This window comes from Stegostoma tigrinum, chromosome 12 (genome assembly GCF_030684315.1).
Source record: "Stegostoma tigrinum isolate sSteTig4 chromosome 12, sSteTig4.hap1, whole genome shotgun sequence".
Classification (NCBI taxonomy): Eukaryota; Metazoa; Chordata; class Chondrichthyes; order Orectolobiformes; family Stegostomatidae; genus Stegostoma; species Stegostoma tigrinum.
This window is the reverse complement of record NC_081365.1, coordinates 6,726,045-6,749,888: the sequence shown is the minus strand read 5'-3', so window position 1 is coordinate 6,749,888 and position 23,844 is coordinate 6,726,045. Positions and strand designations below refer to the sequence as shown.

Here is a 23,844-nt window from a genome sequence, read left to right as displayed (position 1 = left end):
CATTTTAATGGCATGTTCCCAGATAACATTTACAGCTGTAGACTTGATTCACCCGTGGAATCTTGGCGTACATTCTGTCCCCCCCGCCCCCCGCTGATCTCTGCCAGCTCTTTGAAAGATCTGTGCAATTCGTCCAGCTCCCTCTGCCTTGATTTGGTAGCCTTGCAGATTTTTCTCTTGCTGATATTTGTCCAACTCTCTGTGAACACCAAAGGTGTGCACCTCCCCAGGGGTTTCTCTGTCTCTGTGCCCACCTTAAAATTGTGATATTTAGTTCATATTGTCCCTACTCATTTGTCCTTCAAAGAAATTCATCACCTGACTTGCATTCCCAGCATTTCTTTTCCTGGTTTCTATTTTGCATCTCCAGCAGCTCATCTCTGTCCTGTGTGCTTTTTCCTTTTGCATTGTGAATGGGTAAGATAATCAGTCAGTCATTCATAGGCATTGACTTATTCACTGTGGAGCAGACTTGTGGTTGTGATTGGCAATTTAGTCATATTGTCTCAGTTGATTTTATCATTGTTGTCAGTTCAATAAGGTTTGATGGGATGCTCCTCTCTCCCTGTTCTGTTTGATTGGTTAAAAAAATCCTTCTGAGTCGACTACCGATAATTAGGGAGATTTCATCCTCGACAGCTGTAGAAATGGTGATATATGGAGATTAGCTCTCCCCTGTCAGGGAATGCACATTATGAGGCCCAATATCTGTACTCGGCTGTCGCATTTAGAAATGGAGGAGGCCATTCTGTCCAATGAACCCATGCCGCCACTTTGACAGAGTGAGCAAATTAGCTTCACTCTTCTCTCACCAGAGCCTAATGATTTGTTTTTCTTTCCTTTTCAAGTATTTATCCAATTCCCCTTTGAAGTTTACGATGCAAATTTCTTCTGCTGCCTTCACTGTCGCTGCATTTGAGATTGTGAAATGAATTCTCTTCTTTTTGCTCAATCCATTTGCCATTGTTGAGGTCTTGATGTCTTTGAAATGTGAAGGGAAGCAGACAATGCAGGTATGGGCTGTTCGCACCCTCCATCCTACACCACCACTCAACCAGCTTACACCTGAGCTGACTCATGGGGAAGCGGTGACACAATGGTAATATTCACTGGACCAGTAATCCAGAATGTGAAGTCAATGTTCTCGAGGCATAAGTTCAAATCTCGCCATGACAGATTAACTGTGGTTAACTCTAAACTGGGCTAGATAAAGCTCTCTCTACACTGTCCCCATTGAACACTCCCAGGACAGGGACAGTACGGGTTAGATATGAAGTAGAAAGCTCCATTAAACTCTTTAAATTGAAAGTAAAGTTTCCTCTGTGCTCTCAGGGGCAGCACAGGATTAGATACAGGGTACATCTCCTTCTACACTGTCCCCATCAAACACTCCCAGGACAGGAACAGCATGGGGTTAGATACAGAGTAAATCTCCCTGGGTACACTGTCCCCATCAAACACTCCCAGGACAGGGACAGAGTAAACTTCCCACTACACTGTTGTCCTCAAATACGTTTTTAATGTTCAGTCACAATTTCAGCATCAAGCTAATTAAAGATGTACACATCGACATCTGCATTAATCCCTTTTCAAGCTGTCACCTTCAAAATCTGCTGGTTAATTATATTGTTATTTTAGAATTGAACGGCATATCCATTCAATTAAATCACTGTACTTTGTTAATTTAGTCTGTGCCTGTTCGGCTTCAAGTATCATTTCCTCTCTGCATTAAATTACCAGTAATGAACTGCAGTTGATTGAATCAATTCTCAGCAGCTAATTGGGGTTCGTTACTTTATATAGAGTAAAATGGGAGAAATACTTTCATTAGTGAGGATGCATGCTTTCTATTAATATCTAAAGGGAAGAGTAATCTCAAATGATATCAGCAATTTAGCTTCCAAGCCCTGGACCTCAAGACATTTGTGACTTCATTGCTTTCCGCTTAACTGGGTATTAACCACCACTCCCATTTGGCATGGGACAGCGTTAAGGCATCTTTACTCTTTGTCTAACCCCATGCTGTCGCTGTTCTGGGATTGTTTAATCAAGACAGTGTAGAGGGAACTTTACTCTGTTTCTAACCATGTGCTGTCCCTGCTCTGGGAATATTTGATAGAGTCATAGTACAGGGAGCTTCACTCTGTGTTTAATGCCATACTGTCCCTATCCTGGGAGTGTTTGATGGGGACAGTGTAGAGAGAGCTTTACCTCTGTATCTGACCTTGTGCTGCACCTATCCTTGGAGTGTTTGATGGAGAAAGTTTAGTGGGACCTTTACTCTGTACATCACCCCGAAAGTAGTTAAGAATGAACCCTATTGCTGTGTTTTAAAATCACCGTTGGCCAGACTGGGTAAGGATGGAAGATTTCCTTCATTTGTGAACCAGACGAGTTTATTTTAAGACTATTAAAGCATGATTATCATTAAATTGTAGTTCCAATTTGTGAATTCAAATGTCAACTGTGAAATCCCTCAAATACACAAATCCTCTTAAATTTTGTGGGTTAATTAGCCATCATCTTTGTTTTTTGGCTTGTCCAAGTCCAGGAATGCTTTCAGAATAATAAAGAGCAAGTTTCCTTGGCTCTGCTGAGGCATTGGTGTCAAACATTTCGATAAAACAGTCAGAGGGAGACATCTGGCAAGATGCCTGATCCTGGGGCAGATTGTAAAGAGTGTCTTAAAAGAGGCAGAGAGCGTCATAGAGTCATAGAGCACAGAAATGACCCTTCGGTCCAACTAGTCCATGCTGACCATGTTTCCAAACTAAACTAGCCCCACCTACCTGCGTTTAGTCCATATAGCTCCAAACCAGTTACAAGTTCTGGGAGGCTCGGGAAGAAAAATACAGAGATTATGGCCTAAGTCACAACTGACCAGTCAAAATCAGGGATATGACAAAGACCAGGAGCATAGATCTTTAAAATACCACAAGCAGGTGCAGGAAATAAGCAACAATACGAATGGAATGCCGGCCTTTATATCTAGAGTCCCGGAGTACAAGGATGCAGAATTTATGTTGCAACTATAGAAACCCTGATTAGACCCCAGTTGGAGTTACTGTGAGCAGATCTGGGCTTCACACGTTGGGAAGTATATACTGGAAGGAGTACAATGCAGGTTTACAAGAATGACACCTGGACTTTAGGAGAGATTACACAAATTATGCCTGTTTTCTTGGAAATTTAAAAGGTTAAGGGGTCAAAGTCTTCAAGAAACAGACAGGGTAGATAAAGGTAAACTATTTTCACTGGTTGGGGAGTCTGTAAATAGGGGGCATAGTCTGAGAATGAGGGCCAGAGCATTCAGGAGAAATGTTGGGAAGGACTTTTACACACAGAATGGTAGATGTTTGGAACACTCCGGCAAATGGCAGTGGATGCCTGATCAGTTGTTAATTTTAAATGTGAGATGGATTCAGTTCTGCTGAACAAAGATGTTAAGGGATATAAGCCAAAGGCAAGTCTATGGAGTTAGGCCACAGATCAGCCTTGATCTCATTGAATGGTGAAACAGGCTAGAGGGGCTGAATGGCCTACTCCTGTTCCCATGTTTATAAAATTAGAAAGCAGTGATAGCTCAGAAGATTGGTGAACCAAAGGAAGTCATAAAGGTAGAGAAAAAGAGACGAGGCCCTAGAGGCATTTGAACAAGACGATGAGAAATCTAAAATGGAGGTGTTGCGGGATTGAGCAGGTGATCAAACACAGTGGGAGAAGGGAACAGAATTCAACACCTTCTGTCTGACTGTCTGAACATTATATGAGCGTCCACACTAGACTGTTGGTGGAAGCATGTTGCTTCAGTTTATATCAGTTCATCGACATTCTGAAAGAAATTGTAGTTTGCTGGCCAGACTTAGAAGAATTGTATAAATTGCTGATACATCCTTGCCTTCCTGAGGAGACCACAAACAGCCTTTTGTCCCTGAATTGTGTACTGGGCTGGGGGTTGTATCCCATGTGTTGCCTTTTCATGTTTCTCTATGATACACTAATTATTGATCACATTAATTTGCCCTTAAGCTGTCACTCTTGAGTCAGGTGCAGATGTGCATTTTGCAAACTGTAGCATGAAGATTGTTGTTGCTAAACAGATCATTCATAACATGACCCCATCAGGCAAATGAAATTGAATAAGAATTTTTTTTGTTTATGAGGGTGGGCAGCCTGTACAGGACTTTGCAAAGGCCGCTTTTGCATTCAGTTCTGGTCTCCCTACTACAGGAAGGATGTTGCGAAACTTGAAAGGTTCCAGCAAAGATTTACGAGGATGTTGCCAGGGTTGGAGGGTTTAAGCTATAGAGAGAGGTGGAATAGGATGGGGCTGTATTTCCTGGAACATTGAAGGCTGAAGGGTGATCTTATGGAGTTTTATAAAATCAAGAGGGTCATTGATAGGGCAAATAACCAAGGTTTTTTCCCTAGGGCAGGGGAATCCAAAACTACAGGGCACAGGGTTAAAGTGAAAGGGGAAAGAGGGGCAACTTTTCCATGCAGAGGCTGGTATATACACAGAATGAGCTGCCAGAGGAAGTGGTGGAGGCTGGTACAATAACATTTAAAAGGCATCTGGATTGGTATATGAATAGGAAGGGTTTAGAGGGACATGGGCCCGATGCTGGCAAATGGGACTCAATCAGTTTAGGATATCTGGAAGGGTCTGTTTGTGTGCTGTACATCTCTATGACTGTATGACCCAGAAGGAAATCAATGGCTTTGAGCACCATGAGGTGACCTGTTGGGCTTGATGATTATATCCTGCAGCTCTTCTCACCTGCCTCTCTCTCACATCCTCACATGCTGTTCACAAAGTATGAAGCTGGATGAACACAGCAAGCCAAGCAGCATCTTATGAGCTCCTAAGATACTGTTGGCACGCTGCGTTCATCCAGCTTCACACTTTGTTGTCTCAGATTCTCCAGCATCTGCAGTTCCCATTATCGCTCCTCACATGTTGGTGTGTGTGTGTGTGTGTGTGTGTGTGTGGTGTATATGTTAAGCCAAAGGATCAGATCTATGCAGTCCTGCCACATCCAGTCGTGAATGGTGGTGATCGAATAAACAACTCAGTGGTGGAGGAGGCTCTACAAATATCCCCATCCTCAGTGATGGAAGAGCCCAGCACATCAGTGCAAAAGATAAGGCTGAAGCATTCGCAGCAATCTTCAGCCAGAAGTGCTGAGTGGATGATCCATCTCGGCCTCCTCCAATGGTCCGCAGCCTCACTAATGCCTGTCTTCAGTGTATTCGATTCACTCCATGTGCTTTCAGGAAACAACTGGATGCTACCAATGGTGCAGGCCCTGACAACATTCTGGTTACAGTACCTCAGACTTGTGCTACAGAACTTGCTGCTCCCCTAGCCAAGCTGTTCCAGTACAGTTACAACACTGACATGTACCCCAATAATGTGGAAAATTCCCTAAGTATATCCGGTACACAAAAAGCAGGACAAATCCAACCCGGCCAATTACCGCCCCCAGTCTCCTCTCGATCATCAGTAGAGTGATGGAAGGTGTCAGTGCTGTCAAATGGCACTTATTCAACAATAGCCTGCTGAGTAAATCTCAGTTTGTGTTCTGCCAGGCCCACTCGGTAGATACACACTTACCTTAAAGTTCGCCACCCAGCCACTCACCATCCTGATTTGGAAATATATCGCCATTCCTTCAATGTCACTGGGTCAGAATCCTGGAACTCTTTCCTTACCAGCACTGTGGGTGTCCCTATGCTATACATGTACAGCAGTTCCAGCTCAGCACTGCCTTGTCCATGGAAAATGGGGATGTGCAAAGAATTGCTGATCCAACCAACAATGCCCACATCCATGAATGGCATTCATATATTCAGTGGTATGCAGGTTATGGCATCATTACAGCCTTGGCCCAAACATGGACCATGAGGAAAAGTGAGGGTAACCAGCCTTGTTGTCAAGGCTTTGTGTGATTGATTGAATTTTGTATCAAGCAAAAAAATCTGGATTCAGTGCTAATCGTGGAAAAACACTTCACTTGTGAGGTCCTACCTGGTACAAAAGGAATGGGAGGGCAGACATCCAGGACTGGTAGAGGATATCTCTGCAGGGGTTTCTCAGGGGACTGCTGAACTTCAGAACAAGTTTAAGCCTAAGTGATAAGCTGATCTAGCCCCAAGGCATCATTTGAAGAAGAGTGCAGGAAATTTGCTGGGATCCCAGCCAACAGTTATACTTACACCAGCATCGGCCTGTTATTTACTTCTGCCTGCTGGATGTTGGTGTGTGCAGTTTCCTCTCCTCTGGAGACGATGGAAAGGCATGAAATAAAGACAAGTCCTTTCACGTTTTCGTGGTGACTCTGAATGAGATGGACCTCCCATTGTTCTCATGTTCCTCATTAGGCACAGACAGATTCAGAATGAGAGCCACCTGATCATTTTCACCTTTGTAAAAGAGAGAACAAATGAACATTGCTGGAGAGTCCCCAGTGTGTGGTGTGTACAATGAGAAAGGGAAATCACTAGTCTCTGGGGGTTGGATGTAACTGTTAACAGATCCAGTTTAAGTGTACAACACTGCTTCTGCAGGCACCAGGCAACATAGTACTGGAGAGGGACCAGAGGAGACTTACCAGAATGTTGCCCAGGGCTGGAGAGTTTCAGTGATGAAGAAAGATTGGACAGACTGGTGTTGTTCTCCTTCAAGCAGAGGAGACTGAGGGGCGACATGATTGAGATGTATACAAGTAAGAGGGTAATCAACACTGTAGACCATGATGGAGGTATTAATGACCACGGAGTGTAGATTAAAGGGGCAGGTGGTTTGGAGGAGGTGTGAGGAAATATTCTTTGACCCAGAGGGTGGTGGGAATTCACTGCCTGTACGTGTGGGAGAGGCAGAAACTTTCATCATATCGAGGAAGTATTTAGGTATGCACTGCAATGCCAAGGCATACAAGGCTAAGAGCCAAGTGCTGGGAAATGGGATTAGACCAGTTTTAGCTAGCACAGACTCAGTGGGCCAAAGGGCCTTTTTTCTGCGCTGTGGCTCCGTATGACTCCAATAACCATTCTTTGCACAAGCAGGGCAGCGAGTGCACATGGTTTGAAATAAGAATGAGTGATTTGAAAACTCAGTGTTTTAAAGGATGGCTGCATCTTTTGGAAAACCAATAACAAAACACACAGACAACATTTAGTGAACAGAAGTATGAACAACAGCAGTCAAAATGTTTGCTGATGCACCAAAGCCAAGGGGCTGTATTTGATGCTGATAGATGGTGACAAGCAGTGAATTGGACTCTATGGACTCGTGACCAGTTATTGATGACAAAAGCCTGTTGCTATGTGATTGGTCCTTAGCTTAGAGCTGGGAACAAAGTGTAGTCGGAAGTGCTTTGATCTCCCCCAGCACAGGAGCAGCCTCTCTGTTCTACACAGTTAAAGCCCATTTTAAACCTGGCAAAAACTGGTTTTCCTCTCTTTCAGGTGGTGTTGTAAGCTTTGCCTTTTCAGTAATAAGCCTTTTAAAAGTGAGCCAGCCATCCTCTGTTGCTTACAAACCAATGGAAGCATCTGGAGAAAGATGATCGAAAAGCAATGTCTGATTAGCATAAGAATCATACACTCCAGAAGAGGCCATTCAGCCCAATGGGTCTCCACAGACCAAAACTAGTCAAAATCTACGCTAGTCCCATTTCCAGCAGAGGTCCATAGCCTTGGAAAGTTGTGACATTTCAAGTGCTCATCCAAGTAATTTTTAAAAGGCTGTGAGGTTTCCTGCCTCGACTACCCTCCCAGGCAATGCATTCCAGAACCACTCCATCACCACCCGCCCCCACCACCTTCTGGGAAGGGTCCTCACAGCAACCTGCGAGTCGAAACTGCCCACCAGTTTTCCTCCACCAACCATGTCTGCGTGCGTTTCCTCCCACAGTCCAGCGTTGTGCAGGTTGGGATGGATTGGCCTCTCTGAATTACACATAGTGCCCAGGAGTGTGTAGGCTAGGTGGGTTAGCCATGGGAACCACAGGGTTACAGGGATAGGATAGGGAGTCTGAGAGTCGATGTGGGCCCGATGGGCTGAATGGCCTGCTTCGACACTATAGAGATTCTACAATTCTAGGATTAAAGCAATATTTCTGGTCTCCTGTGTGTGTATAATGGTGGGTCTATGTGGGGACTAGAGTTTTAACTTGTCATGTAATGTGCCAATGGTTTATATCTGTTTAGCTGTGGCTAGAGTTTAATTAATTAAAATGAATGATAATTCTTATGTGCATGTGTGTGGATTAGAGTGTGTGTGAATATGATTATGAGCTGTGTGTGGTGAGATCCATTGGTGTCAATGAGTGTGAGCTATGTGTGTGCGTGAGTGTATCAGAGAGAGAGTGGGAGTGTGTGTGTGTGTGTGTGAGTGAGAGAGAGAGGGAGAACACGCGTGGTACTGTTGCCTCAAGTTCATCAAAAGTTTGAGTCTGGCATTCTCAGCAACTCCACACTTCTGTGTTCTCTCCATCAGTCCTCAACATGCCCCCCACCCACCCCAGCTTCCTCTAATCCCATCAAGGAGGGAAGCTTTTGCTTCAGATATTCTTTCTTAATTCCTCTACTTTCCCCCACCCGCCTTCTTTCTGGTACGTTTAAGGACACAGATGAGAAAAAGTGTGGCTTGGTTCAGAGCTTTCATTAGCTCCCACATTTATCAGCGGTTTGCAGCTGGATTTTAAAGACTCAACTGATGAGAATTTTCCAAGTCAAGCACGCAGCGTCTTGTGAAAGCAACTGCTCTGTCCGGCTGCCGACATAATTAGGCTGAGCATGACTGACACAGAATGCACCAGCAAAGCCCCTATTCTCCCGCAACATCAAACCTTGCTGACTGCTTCCCTTCCATTGTCAGAAGTTTATCGGAATTTGGCCACATGTGGCACATTTCCCACATCGCCGTGAAACTCAAGTGACATGTTGTAATTATAGATTATGGTAAGCGAACAGTGCAGCCAGCTTATCCACTGTAACCCCAGTTAACACCTTCCTTACTCTACTCACCGGCTTCTTGTTACGAGGATTTATTCGGCGGGATGGCAAGAGACAAAGTGTGCCTTCAAGATTTCACCCATTCAGCAGCTTTAACTGTAGGAGATAAGAGCAGAAGTAGGCCATTCAGTCTATCGATTCTCATTTGCTATTCAATGAGATAGTGGCTGATCCAATTATCCTCAACTCCACTAACCTGCCTTTCCCCATAATCCTTAAATTTACTTACTGATTAAAAATCTGCCTATCTCAGCCTTGAATATATTCATGACACAGGCTCAACAGCCCTCTGTGTTGAAGAATAAGTTCGCCACCCTCTGAAATAAACTGTTTCTAAACTTCTAGCTATTAGGAAAGCTAATAGAATGTTCCAGTTTATGGAGAGGACAATTAACTGTGGAAGTAGGAAGGCTGTGCTTCAGTTACACAGGGCACAGGCACCCCATCCAGAGTACTGTGTACAGAATCCCCTTCCTCAAAAGGCAATGTGGATGCTGAATCTTTAAATATTTTTAAGGTAGAGGTTGATAGATTCTGGATTACCAAGAGGTTGAAAGATTGGGGGGACACAGGAATGTAAAGTTAACGTTAAAAGCAGGTCAGCTATGATCTTATTGAATGGCAGACCAGGCTCAAGGGGCTGAATGGCCCACTCTTTTCCCTTGTTTGTATGTTCACACTAAAAAACTCCTCTTCATCTCTACCTAACTGGGTGATGCCTTGGTCTGAGATTATTCCCAGACTCTCCCACAAGGGGAAACAATCTTTCTGCATTTACCTGGTCAAGTCTTCTAAAAATCTTAAACGTTTCAACCAGACCAATAAGACGCAATAATTGCTGCACATTCTTCTAAACTCCAATGACTGCAAGCCCAACCCTACTCACCATCTCCTCATCGGATACTTCCTCCAGACCTGGGATCAACCTAGCAGACCATCCTCGGACTGCCTCCAACGTTACTGTAACTTTCCTGAGAGAAGGGGATCAAAACTGTTTGCGCTATAGTGCTTTAGTCGGTTTTAGCAAGACTTCCTTCTTCTCACAGACAAACAGAAATTGCCAGAGAGACCCTTCTCCCGATGGATCACTCGACCCTAAACACTGGCTCTGTTCCTCTCTCCACAGATCCTGCCAGACCTGCTGAGTTTCTCCATCAATTTATGTTTTTGTTTCAGATCTCCAGCACCTGCAGTTCTTTGTTGTTTGCCTACTATTTGTATACTTCATTCCCTTTGAAATAAAGGCCAATATATGCCTGCTGAAGAATGTACACATGTGTGAATTAGGCAGCATTTACAGCAGAGACAATTTGGTTCAACTGGCTATTGCTTGTATACACTTGACATGAATATTCTACTTTATAATCCGCTACTGGCTTAGCCTTCTGATCCTCTCTGCCTCTTGTGTTTACCCAGGGTATCCATTTATCACAGCACTATACCATAGTTGAGACCCATGTCCCAGGCTTACTTCTTCCCAGACGCTCTTGATCCCATCATGTTACTTTATTATTTACGAGTGTGCAGCACATCTCTGTGCTAGGTTTCTCCTTCAATGGACCACTGTTCACTCTGCCAGCTTTGGAAATATCCTCTTTCCAAACTGTTGAAGAGTCCCTTAACGTTTTGCCCAGAGAAAGATTATCCTGTGCCAGTCCTGGAATAGCAGCACTCAGTATGAAGAGAGATTGGATCAGTCAGGACTATGTTTACTGGAGGTGAGAAGAATCAGGGATGGAGTGGGGCGATCTCATTGAAGCCTGTAAAATTCAAACAGGGATAAACACATGAAGGGTTATCCCGATGAATGGGAGTCCAGAACCAAGGGTCACAGTCCAAGGATGCAGGGTAGGCCATTTCAGACTGAGAGGAGGGGAAGTGTCTTCCCCAGAGAATGGTGAGCCTGTGGAATTTTCTGTCATAGAAAGTGGTTGAGGCAAAAGCTTCAAATGTTCCAAGAAGGAGTTCAATATAATTCTTAGGGAAAAATGGATTAAAGGGTATGTGGGAGAAAGTGGGAACAAGGGACTGAGTTGGATGATCATATTGAATGGTGCTGCCGGCTCAAGGGGCCAAATGGCCTACTCCCACTCTTATTTTCTCTGGTTCAATATCTCTAACTTCTAGCTTGTTGCATTTGTGCAATTTGACAATCTGTCCATGTCGTATCAAACTCAACATTCCCACCACTTTCAGAGTAAAGAATTTAGGAGTCATTATCGATGATTTATGACCACTCATTCTGGCCTTGCCCTGAAACCCTACCAAAGGCATTTTAATCTCCTCAACCATTTAAAGGCAACTCTCAGGCACCACACCTTAAGAAGGATACCTTGGCCTGGAGGGAGTACATTGTAGGTTTACAAGAATGATACTTGGTGTTTGGGGATAAGATGAGAGGAGATTATGCATATAGGGCCTGTTTCGCCTTTGGTTCAGGTTAGGATCTGGTTCAGCTGAAACATCCATCTCTCTCAAAGCAATACACAATTTATTGGGATGCTGGCTGGGCTGGAAGGCTTGTATTATTAGGAGAGGTTGGATAGGTTGGAACTTTTTTCCCTGGACCGTAGGAGACTGGGATGACGTTTTCGAGCTATATAAAAATGTAAGAGGTATAAATAGGGTAAGTAGTGGACAGCTTTTCCCCATGGTGCAGGGGCCTAAAACTACAGGGTATAGGTTTAAGGTGAGAGGGGAGAGATGCAAAAAGGTCCAGAGGGGTATTATACCTGATGGGGAATGGTACCTGGTGTTCAGAGGTTAAGTTATGAAAAGACAATGTAGAAATTGGGCCTGTTTTCTCCAGAATTTTGAAGGTTAAGGGGTAATCTGTTCTAAGCCTCCAAGATATTAACTGGAAAAAACAAGGTGGATAAAGATAAACTTTTCCACTGATTGATGATTTGAGAAAAGGAGGCATAGTCTGAGACCGAGGGCCAGACCATTCAGGAGAGATGTTAGGAAGCACTTCGACATGCAAAGGGTGGTAGAGGTTTGGAACTGTCTTCCACAAAAGCTGAGCATGCTGAATCAGTCATCAATTTTAAATCTGGGATAGAGAAATTTTTGTTAAGCAAAGGTGTAAGGGGGTATGGGCCAAAGGCAGGCATATGCAGTTAGGCCCGCAGATCAGCTGTGACTTCAGTGAATGACCCCATTTGAGGGGCTGAATGGCCTATTCTTTTTGCTATGTTCCTGTGTTCTGATAAACAATAACCTCACATTGAAAACTTAGAACTTAGAGATAGTACAATGGATGAACTCAGATTTTCCCAAAGTGCTTGGAATTAATGTTGCTGCCAAAACAGCCCTTCAGTTCACAAGCAAGACTACAAACAGAAGGCTGTTTGCAGAGATACTGTTTATTGATTTGTGAAGCAAAGCTTATAAGAGCTCAGGCTGGGCAGCGTGCAATTTACAGCATCCAGCTCCAAATGTCTCTTCAAATGCAAGTTTCTTATCACAATATCACCGTTCTAATGCCTTCAGCTATTACGGTTGTGTGGCAGTACGCATTTACTCTGAATGCTACTGGCTTCGACCTTTGCTTGGATTGTTCGGCTAGCAGCTGTTGAACCATCTCATTTTCAGATGCTATCTCCTCTTCGCTGTACAACTGTGAAAATCATGGTCTAGCAATGGCAACAACAAGGGCATCTCACATTCAAACAGCACCTTTCACGCAGTAAAATGTCCCAAGGCACCAAAACATAATTTATCGCTGAGTTGCAGATGAAGACACCAGGACAAATTGCCAAAGATATGGTGAAAGAGAAAGGGTTTACTGTGGGGCTTAAAGACCTGATGAGAGTTTGGTGGAAAGGGGTAAAAGGGAGGGAATTCCAGGTTGTCAATGGAGAAACAGTTAAAATCAGGGATGTGCATGAGTTTAGAATTAGAGGGGTGCAAATACCTTGGAGGATTGTATGGCTGGAGGAAATTAGGGCGGTTCTTGATTATTAAGGGATCAATGATTATGGGGAGAAGGCAAGAAGATAGGGTTGAGAAACATATCAGCCATGATCGAATGATGGAGACATGATGGGCTGAATGGCCTACTTATGTTCATATACCTTAAGGTCTTATGGAGAGTGCTGAAGATGAAAATGAGGATTTTAAAATGGTGTATTGTGGGATGAAGAGTCAATGTAAGTAAAGAAACACCAGGCTAAATCTTACATCCAAGAAATTCATGCTAAGCTCAGGAAATTGCAATCTTAATTCCTCCAGTATGTTTTTGGTGTGGGAGGAGGTGACCAAGACTGAAACAGCAGATGGTTCGATAGAATTTTCCATCACCTCCATCCTGTTATGATTTACCCCACAATGATTCTCCCATTGTCCTATTGCAGACTGATCCCGAAAATGATTCAACTGCCAAATTAGACTTGCGGGGCTCTGAATGTTTGGGCTAGCAATAGGAGTGCCAGTATTGTGCGACTGCTGAGCTTCACCAATCAATGCCTTAATTAGAGTTTATTAAATGCATTACCATACTACCACTGTCTTCATCATGAAGCTGTGAAACTCTCTGATACCCATATCCACCTGATAAACATACAGTGCACTCTCCAGGGCTGTTTAATTAAATTGAATTGTAAATGCAAAACAAAAATGGTTTTCAAATCGAAATAGTATTATCTCCGTATTAGGAAAAGCATTGTTTCATTGTAACCTGATTTCTTGAACATGAAAACTGTCCATTCGGCCGATTATGCATACACCAGTTCTGTGAAGAGCTCTATAATTTATCCCACACTCTTTACCGCTCAAAGCATTGCAAACATTTCCAATTTCAAAGTACTCTAGGTTAGTCTACCACATACTACCATCAGCGAACCTGAGGTCAGTCAAGAATCTGCTACCCAGCATGAAATCACACTGTGTGCCCTTCCTCTGTCAGCCCCTACATTCACTGACCCCCTTGAGACCCTCCAAACTATGCCTTAATTCTTAAAGGTCACAACTACTTCTGGCACAATACTACAGGGGAGAACACCTTGTGCAGAGAATTCTCTTTGTCACTCAAAGCTGTTCCCCCTACAATCAACATCTCAGATGTCCACGTTTTTTAAGGACCACAAATTCCCCCTCACAGTGATTGAGAACGCCCTCGACCGTGTCTCCTGCATTTCCCGCAACCCATCCCTCACACCCCATCCCCTCAATAAAAAAACCAAAACAGAATCCCCCACGTCCTCACGTACCACCCCACCAACCTCCGGGTCCAATGCATCATCCTCTGAAACTTCCGCCATCTTCAATCCGGCCCCACCACCAAAAACAGTTTTCCCTCCCCACCCTTATCTGCCTTCTGGAGGGACCACTCTCTCCGTGACTCCTTTGTCCGCTCCACACTCCCCTCCAGCCCCACCACACCCGGCACTTTCCCCTGCAACCGCAGGAAGTGCTACACTTGCCCCTACACCTCCCCTCTCACCCCCATCCCAGACCCCAATAAGACTTCCCACATCAAGCAGATGTTCACCTGCACATCCACCAATGAGGTATACTGCATCCACTGTTCCCATTGTGGCCTCCTCTACATTGGGGAAACCAGGCCAAGGCTTGGGTATTGCTTTGCAGAACACCTACACTTAGTTCACCCTGAACAACTGCACCTCCCAGTCGTGAACCATTTCAACTTCCCCCTCCCATCCCGCAGACGACATGTCCATCCTGGGCCTCCTGCAGTGCCACAACAATGCCACCTGACGGTTGCAGGAACAGCAACTCATATTCCGCTTGGGAACCCTGCTAATGGTATCAATGTGGACTTCACAAGCTTCAAAATCTCCCCTCCCCCCACCACATGCCAAAACCAACCCAACTCATCCCTGCTTCCATAACCCGTCCTTCCTTCTACCTATCCTCTCCTCCCACCTCATGCCTCACCCCCATCTCCTACCTACTAACCACATCCCGCCCCCTTGACCTGTCCATCCTCCCTGGACTGACCTATCTCCTCCCTACCTCCCCACCTACACTCACCTTTACTGGCTCCATCCCCGCCTGTTTGACCTGTCTGTCTCCTCTCCACCTATCTTCTCCTTCATCCATCTTCTATTTGCCTCCTCCTCTCTCCCTATTTATTTCAGAACCTCCTTCCCCTCCCCCATTTCTGATGAAGCGTCTAGGCCTGAAACATCATCTTTCCTGCTCCTCTTTGCTGCTTGGCCTGCTGCGTTCATCCAGCTCCACTCCGTGTTATCTCACCGTCACTCTACTCTTGAGTTATGACGGTAGAATACCATGAGAAGCTCAGCATGTCTGGCAGCATTTGGTACCATCAGTTCTGAGGAAGGATCATGGACCAGAGATATTAACTCTGATCTTTTCTACGCAGATGCTGTCAGACCTCCTGAGATTTTCTGGCAACTTATGTTTTTGTTCTCGATACACAGCATCTGCAGTTCTTTCGGAGCTATTTAGAATTCCATGAGAGTTGTGCAACTTAGAAACACGGAAGTGAAGCATAAGGAATCAAGAGTAGGCTATTCGGCCCTTCAATCCTGTTTCACCATTCGATATGGTCACAGCTGATCCTTTGGCTCAATGTCATACTCTCACTCTCCATACTCATTGTTGCCTTTAATGTTTAAATAAAAATATGGGCTTTTGCAAAGGTGTGGGGAAAGTTGGGCGACGTATTCGACAAGCCCATCTTGACATTGGGAGCATCTTGCTCTATCTTTTATGCTTTCACATGTAATGTGGCAATATTCTCACTAGGCAACAACAAGTTTCCAATTGACAAGAAGAAATAACAAAGGAGTTCAGACCTTTCCCCTTATCGGAAAGCCATTTCACTGCAGACAGTTTCACGCTCAGGAATGTGTGAACCTCAGGCTTAAAAACTGACTACAACACCAGCCTGTGTGTGCATTGACTGACTGACCTGGTGTGTGGACTGAAGTGCTATCAGCTCCCAACATTGAGGACAGCACTTAAACAGCCATGCACTGCGGGTAAATTGCAGAGGATGCCTCACCCTACATTCTAGAATCCAGTCACTGTTAAAAGGAACCAGAACAACAACATTTCAACCAACAAAACCAAGATTCTTGAAACTGAGATAAAAGAAACTGCAGATGCTGGAGAATCCAAGACAACAAAGTGTCGAGCTGGATGAAGGGTCCAGGCCCAGAATGTCAGCTTTCCTGCTCCTAAGATGATTCTTGAAACTGACTGCTCAACTGCCAATGTCAACGCGACTGGTACCATCCAGTAATAGGCACAGCATCATCTTATCTGCTCCTCCTGGACAACTCAAGACTTTTTTTGGCACTCATCTCTTATTCCTACTGTGTGTTCATTAATTGGGGGTGGTCAGGTAGCTCAGTTGGCTGGATGGCCAGTTTGAGATGTAAAGCACTGCCTATGACGCGGGTTCAGATTCCACACTGCCTGAGGTTGCCATGAAAGAATCTCCTTCTCAACTTCTCCCCCCTCAAGACCTGCTGTGACCCTCAGATTAAACCACCGGTAGCAGTGTCTCTCTCTAACGAGAGAACACTTCTCCAGGGTGTTTCATGTTTCATCTTGTGTTCCGTAACGAATAAACTCAATCTTTTCATTAATTCAAGGAAGCCAGGTCAAACTGATTCCAGTTAAAACGCATAAGTTGATTTCAGTCGGAGGGAAAGGTATTCATGGTTCAGACCAACGGAACAAAGGTGGGTGAACAAAGAATGGGAGCCAGTTTATCCAGGAACTGAACAATTTGGGGTACCCTACTCAGAGTCTGGCTGGAACAATGAACTGCCCTGAGACAATCTGCTGTGATTAAAAAAAAACAGTGCTGAGGGAATGGAAGAGGGAGCCCATCCCAAAGGTTAAATACTAAATATTAAATGGCATTTTGAGAACAGAAAGCAAGCACTGACTCGCTCCTGAGAATCATTGATCAGAATGGATTCATAATCATCAGAATAACCAGGAACGAAGGACCTTAGTACATATGGGACAGTCAAATCAGACCTTGATTCAAGCAAAGATTTCAGAATGACAGCTGGTTGGTAAAACTGCATTCAGGGTTGAAAATATTTAATCCTGTGACTGAAGTCAAAATTCTCATGGAGACTCCCAAAGAAACTAAAATACCGTGACAGTAATATACAATAATCAATTATTAATTCAATAGGGAATTCAGGAGAAACTTTGTTAGACTCAGGGGAGCAATTGTAAAGCAGTATAATTGCCAAACAATGAATCCAGCAACACAGCTAATGTTCTAGGGACCCCAGGTTGAATCCTGCCACAGAACATGCAGAATTTGAACTCGTTTTTTAAAAATCTGGAAATAGAATCTACTAATGACCATGAAACCATCATCAATTGTTGTAAAAACCCACCTGGTTCCCTAATGTCCTTTAGGGAAGGAAATCTCCCATGCTCACCTGGCCTGGCCTACATGTGACCCCAGACCCACAGCAATGTGGTTGACTCTCAACTGCCTTTTGAAATTGCCGAGCAAACCAGCCTGTTCAAGGGCAGCTGGGGATGCACAATAAGTGCTGACTGGCCAGCAACGCTATTGTCCCATGAGCAAAAAAGAAAACTGAAAACAACAGAACAGCAATAGACCATTTGCCCTCTTGGCCCTGCTCTGCTATTCACGTGGCTACGGCTGATTTTCCACCTCAACAGAATTTTCCTACTTTCCCCCTTGACTCCTTTAATATTGAGAAGTTTATTGATCACTGTCTTGAATATATTCAGTGACTGAGCTTCCAGGAAGTGGTTAGAAATTAGAGCTCCTTTTTTCATGCAATGATTCAGGCAACATGCAGAAACTTTGAAAAGGAAGCTGCATAAAATCATGAGGGAAGCTAGATTCAGAAGAATATATTGAAAGCATTTACTTTTGAAGAGAGAGTGAGCAGTTTAATCCTAAACTCTTTGGAGTTTAGAACAACAAAAGGAGATCTAATTGAGGTATGTACATGTTAAACCTAGAGAGGATATTTTGAGGGGTCACAGTGTGATAATAAAGGGTAAACTACTTAGGAATGAGATGAGGAAGAATTTCTTCACTCAATGTGTTGTGGCAATGGCCGAGTGTTATCGCTGGGCTGTAAATCCAGAGAGTTAGCTAATGTTCTGGGGGCCCAGGTTTGAATCCTGCCACAGCAGATGGTGGAAATTGAATTGAATAAAATATCTGGAATTAAGAAGCTAATGACGAATCTAGTGTCGGAAAAACCCATCTGGTTCACGACTGACCTTTAGGGAAGGAAACTGCCATCCTTAGCTGGTCTGGCCTACATGTGACTCCAGACCCACAGCAATGTGGTTGACTCTTAACTGCGCACTGGGCAATTTGGGATGGGTAATAAATGCTGCCTCACCAGCGATGCCCTCATCCCATTAATGAATAAAGAAAGAATAACCCTGTGGAATTCTCTCTCACAGGAAGCTGTTGGGGGCCAGTTTGCAAGATATATTCAAGAGGGAGCTGGACGTGAACATTGCGGCCAAAGGGATCAAGGGGTATGGGGCGGAGGTGGGAGTGGGATGCTGAAATTGCTCGATCAGCCATGATCATATTGAATGGTGGTATAGGCTTGAAGGACTGAATGGCCTACTCCTGCTTCTATTTTCTATGTTTTTTAGCTTCCCCTTTTGGGGAAATTGAGACTGAGAGGTCATATTTTTCGGATAAGGAATAGCAGATTTAAAACAGAGATGAAAAGAAATTGCTTCCCTTGAAAGGTCACCAATCTTTTGGTTTCACTACCCTAGGCTGCAGTGGATGCTGGGAAATTGAGTAAATTCAAGAAGAACATAGAGAGATTTTTGATTAGCAAGGGGTTGAAAGATTGTGGAGAGCGGGCAGGAAAGTGGAGTTGAGCCCAAGATGAGATCAGCCATGATCGTATTAAATGGCAGAGCAGGCTCAAGGGGCCAAATGGCCTCTTTCTGCCCCTAGTTCTGATGATCTAAAGAAAGGTGGAAAAAGGGTTTCTGGGCCCTGAACACCCACTTGTGAATTTGAGGGGCTGAGTGGCCAATTTCTATGCTGTAAATTCAATGTCAACTGTCAGTGCGCAATTTAGAGACTGTGACACAATGTGCAGAGGATCAGAGCATGCCCAGTTATCTCTTTGCCAACTAATAAAGGGATGGACACTGTAGTTATACCAAATCACGGGCCTGTTCTCTCGCTGGGGAGTGAGGGAGACAATGGGTGGTGCTTTCACCTGAGGGTCACCACATCTCAGGTGAGGGGAGAGAGGTTGAGAAGGAGAGGCCTCTGTGGTAACCTCAGCTGATGCAGGAATTGAGCCCTCACTGTTACCAACTCCAAGCAAAACTGAGCTAACTCAGTCCCTACGTCAACTTGTGGCAATATCATAAAATATCAGCATCTTCACCGCAATAGCATCTGTGAGATCTCACTGAGCGCAAAGTGGCTGCTCCCTTCTTCACGATAATTATGGCTGTTATTTGAAAGTAATTTTGTGAATAATGAAGCACACTGGGACTTTCCGACAGCTGCAATGAGGTGGACCATACATGTGAATCTTTGCTCTGCATCTACTCAAAATCACTGCCCATGCAAATAACCGATTGGCATTGTAGTGTTTGAATACTGACAAGGTAAGACACCGAATCTTTACTTTCGTTTTTCATTGAAAGCTCTCTTTGTTTTTATTCAAGCCTCAGTCACGTGGAGACCTCATTAATTCGATAATGAGGTGTTTGTTGGAATCAGGCACCTGGATTCAGCAGAGAGCCTCCTGGGAGTGATGGAGAAGGGGTTGGCTTTGGAGAGGCAGTCATGATTGTGATCTCCCAGCCTCTTATCCAGACCAGAGTGTCTCGAAGACGAAGAGCACAGGCAGTAGCTTAACTATTTTGGCCTCGCACCCAGTTCAGGGCTTTGACAACCAATCTGCCCCGGAAACTCAAGGCAGATAGTTTTTTGCGTTGGGCCTCGGATCAAGGCAGTGATGCATCTTCATAGGCCTTTTGGGCTTTTCTGGTGGCCTTATCTTTTCCCTTACTCTCCGAGATTTAACTCTCCCCGGGAGCTGAGTGAAACTGGGACAATGACAAACCTTGAGGCCACAGACAGCACGACAGCCCCTTTCAACATGAAGAAAGAGAAAGGTAATTTCAGACCCTCTTTGGCAGTCTTTGAGTACAAGTCAGTTATTAGCTATTTTAAGGTAACTGTTCTTTTAAGAGCTGTGTAAGACATTAGATTGAATGAAAAGAGTCTCACTATCATGAACCTCTTTTGAAAACCAGCTGTTAAAAAGTCGTAAAGATTATTTGTTTTCCTTTGTCTCATTTTGAGCATTAACTTTAATGATGATGTCAGCCCCGGGGGGCGGAGAAACAGTCTTAAAGAAACATAGTCAGAAGTCACATGACACCAGGTTATAGTCCAACAGGTTTATTTGAAATCATAAGCTTTTGGAGCGCTGACCCTTTGTCAGGTGAAGTGTTAAAGAAATGTAAATCAACAAGTTCAAAACCAGTCCAACCTGTCTCTGCCTCCCTAACCGGTTCTTCCTCTCACCCATCCCTTCCTCCCACCCCAAGCCGCACCCCCACCTACCTACTAACCTCATCCCACCTCCTTGACCTGTCCGTCTTCCCTGGACTGACCTATCCCCTCCCTACCTCCCCACCTACACTCTCTCCACCTATCTTCTTTACTCTCCATCTTCGGTCCGCCTCCCCCTCTCTCCCTATTTATTCCAGTTCCCTCCCCCCATCCCCCTCTCTGATGAAGGGTCTAGGCCCGAAACGTCAGCTTTTGTGCTCCTGAGATGCTGCTTGGCCTGCTGTGTTCGTCCAGCCTCACATTTTATTATCTTGAAATCTCCAGCATCTGCAGTTCCCATTATCTCTAAATCAACAAGTGGTTGGTATTCTAGAGCTAAGGGGCATAATCTGAGAATCAGGGCCAGACCACTCAGGAGAGATGTTAGCAAAGGTATAAAGGGAGATGGACCATAGATAGGTGTATGGAGTTAGGCCACAAATCAGCCATGATCTCATTGAACGACAGAACAGGATCAAGGACAGGGGCAGGACTTATACAATTAACGGTTGTGCATTGTGTAATTTGTAAAACAGAGGGACCCAGGGGTTCAGGACATAATTCTATGAAATTTGCATCGCATTTAGACGAAGTGTTTAAAAAGGCGCTTAGCATGCTTGCCTTCATTGCTCAGTCCTCTGCTATAGGAGTTGGGAAGTCACGTTAAGGTTGTACAGGACATTCGTGAGGCCAATTCTGGAACAATGTGTCCAGTTCCAGTTGCCCTGTTATAGGAAGAATATTATTAAACCAGAGAGTGTTCAGAAGAGATTTACCAGGATGTTGCTGGGTATGGAAATTTGAGTGTTAAGGAAAGGCTGGAGAGGCAGAGACCTTTCTTACTAGTTTGTTAAAGGTTAACAGCGATGACCTTGTAGACGTTCATAAACTCATGAAGCGTGTAGATAGGGATAATGATGGGTGTCTTTTCCCTAGGGTGGAGAATTTCAAGACTAGGGGGCACATTTTTAAGGTGAGAGGAGAAAGATTTAAATAAAACATGGGAAACAATTTTTTTACACGCGTCTGGAATGAACTTCCTGAGGAAGTAACGGATGCCGGAACAATTACAACATTTAAAAGACACTTAGATAAGTGCAAGGCATATGGGCCAGGAGCAGGCAGGTGGGACTAATTTAGTTTGGGATTGTGTTCGGCATGAACTGGTTGGATAGAAGGGCCTGTTTCCATACTGTATGACTCAATGACTGAGTGGCTTACTTCTGTTCCTATGTTCAGTTCTGTTGACGTTCATCAAACCTGGTAAGTATTAGCCAAATGACAGTAGGTCAGTAAGGAGGAGGTGGAAAATAGGAAAAGACAAGTCCAACATCACCAGGCATGTAGGAGATGTTATCTGACCAATCAAGCCCCTGTGCAAATAGGGGCAGTAATAGGACAGGTTAAGGCATTGTAGAGTGCAGAAATAATACAGCACGCCATGCCAATGTTCTAGGGATATGGAGTCAAATCCCATCACATCAGATGGTGAACTTTCAATTCACTAGAACTCTAGAATTTAAATCTAGTCTCACGGGGACCATGAGATAACACAGCGTGGAGTTGCAGGAACACAGCAGGCCAGGCAGCATCAGAGGAACAGGAAAGCTGATGGTTCAGGTCGGGACCTTTCTTCAGAAATGGGGAAGTTGGAAGAGAGCTGGGAAATAAATAAAGACAGGAGGGGTAGGGCTTGGGAAGGTAGGTGTGATGGTGATAGGTGAGTGCAGGTAGGGAGTGATGGGGATTGGTCAGTGAGGTGGGAGAAGCAGATAGGTGGGAGAGGAGATGGATAGGTTTTGTCAGGTCAAGGAGGGGGGATGAGAGGGAGGGTTGGACATGGGATGAGGCTGGTGTGGTGAGGGAGGAGCCTTTCATAGGGACTGCTCTCTCTGCGACTCCATCGTCCACTCCACACTCTCCACTGGCCCGACCAACCCCAGCACCTTTCTATGCAACTGCAGGGAGTGCTACATCTGCCCCTTCACCCCCCCCCTTCACCTCCATTCAAGACACCAAACAAACCCTCCTCATTAGACAGACATTCACCTGCACATCTGTCAATGTGGTCCACAGCATCCACTGCACCTAATGTGGTCTTGTCTACATTGGTGAGACCAAACGGAGGCTTGGAGACCACTTTGTAGAGCATCTGCACTCTGTTCACAACAAACGACATCACCTTTCAGTCACAAACCACTTCAACACCCCCCTCCCACTCATTGGGTGACATGTCCATCCTAGGTCTCCTCCAGTGTCACAACGACGCCACCTGGAAAGTGGAGGAACAGCACCTCATATTCCGCCTTGGGAGCCTCCAACCCAATGGTCTCAATGTGGGCTTTACTAGTTTCAAAATCTCCCCACTCCCAGCGTCATGCCATGACCAACCCTCCCTCTCATTCCCGCCTCCTTGACCTGACACAAAATATCCATCCTCTCTCCATTACTCCCTGCCTGTACTTACTTATCACCATCCCACCTCAATTCCCCAGCCCCAGCCCCAGCCCCAGCCACACCCCTCCTCTCTATTTATTTCTGAGCTACTTTCCCCCTCTCCATTTCTGCAGAAGGGTCCTGACCCAAAATGTCAACTTTCCTGCTCCTCTGATACTGCCTGGCCTGCTGTCTTCCTCCAGCTTCACACTGTATTATCTCTGACTTCAGCATCTGCAGTTCTTACTGTCTCTCATGGTGACCATGTAACCTTTATCAATTATTGCAAAGAACTATATCATTTCCTGGTGTGCTGACTGATTCTTAAAGAGACAAGGTGAGGATAGTGGGACTTTCACCGCACACAGTAGCAGAAAGATTTCAACGTTGTGCCCAGATTTAGTGTCCACCAACCAGACTGCCCAGGGAAACTTGAAGTAGATATTTCTTGGAATATTTCTATTCAGCATAGACTAGGGTGGGAAATCTGCCATCCTTACCTGGTCTGGCCTGTATGTGACTCCAGACGCACAGCAATGCAGTGGGCTTGTAATTGCTCTTTGGACATTAGTAATGGGCAATAAGTGGTGACCTAGCCAGTGACACCCACGTCTCATGGATGAATGAAAGAAAATCACCCTTTCAATCCAGTACCTGCCCTGGCTCTGTATTTACAGTCATAGAGTCGTAGACTCATACAGCAACAGAAACAGACCCTTCGGTCCAACCAGCCAATGCCAAATATAATCCCAAACTAAACTCCTCCCACCTGCCTGCTCCTGGCCCGTGTCACTCAGAACTTTTCCCATTCACATCTCCATCCAAAT

The 23,844-nt window shown here is 44.8% G+C and overlaps 1 protein-coding gene across 1 annotated transcript in view; it reads left to right on the top strand.

The window, feature by feature from the left end:
* Positions 1 to 19,853: 19,853 nt before the first annotated feature.
* robo2 (roundabout, axon guidance receptor, homolog 2 (Drosophila)) overlaps positions 19,854 to 23,844 on the top strand; it is a 1,006,048-nt gene continuing 1,002,057 nt past the window's right edge. The window contains exon 1 of the mRNA XM_059650119.1: positions 19,854 to 20,139. Coding sequence (XP_059506102.1) covers positions 19,980 to 20,139 — 160 coding nt within the window. The 5' untranslated portion in view covers positions 19,854 to 19,979. The remainder of the gene's footprint in view (positions 20,140 to 23,844) is intronic.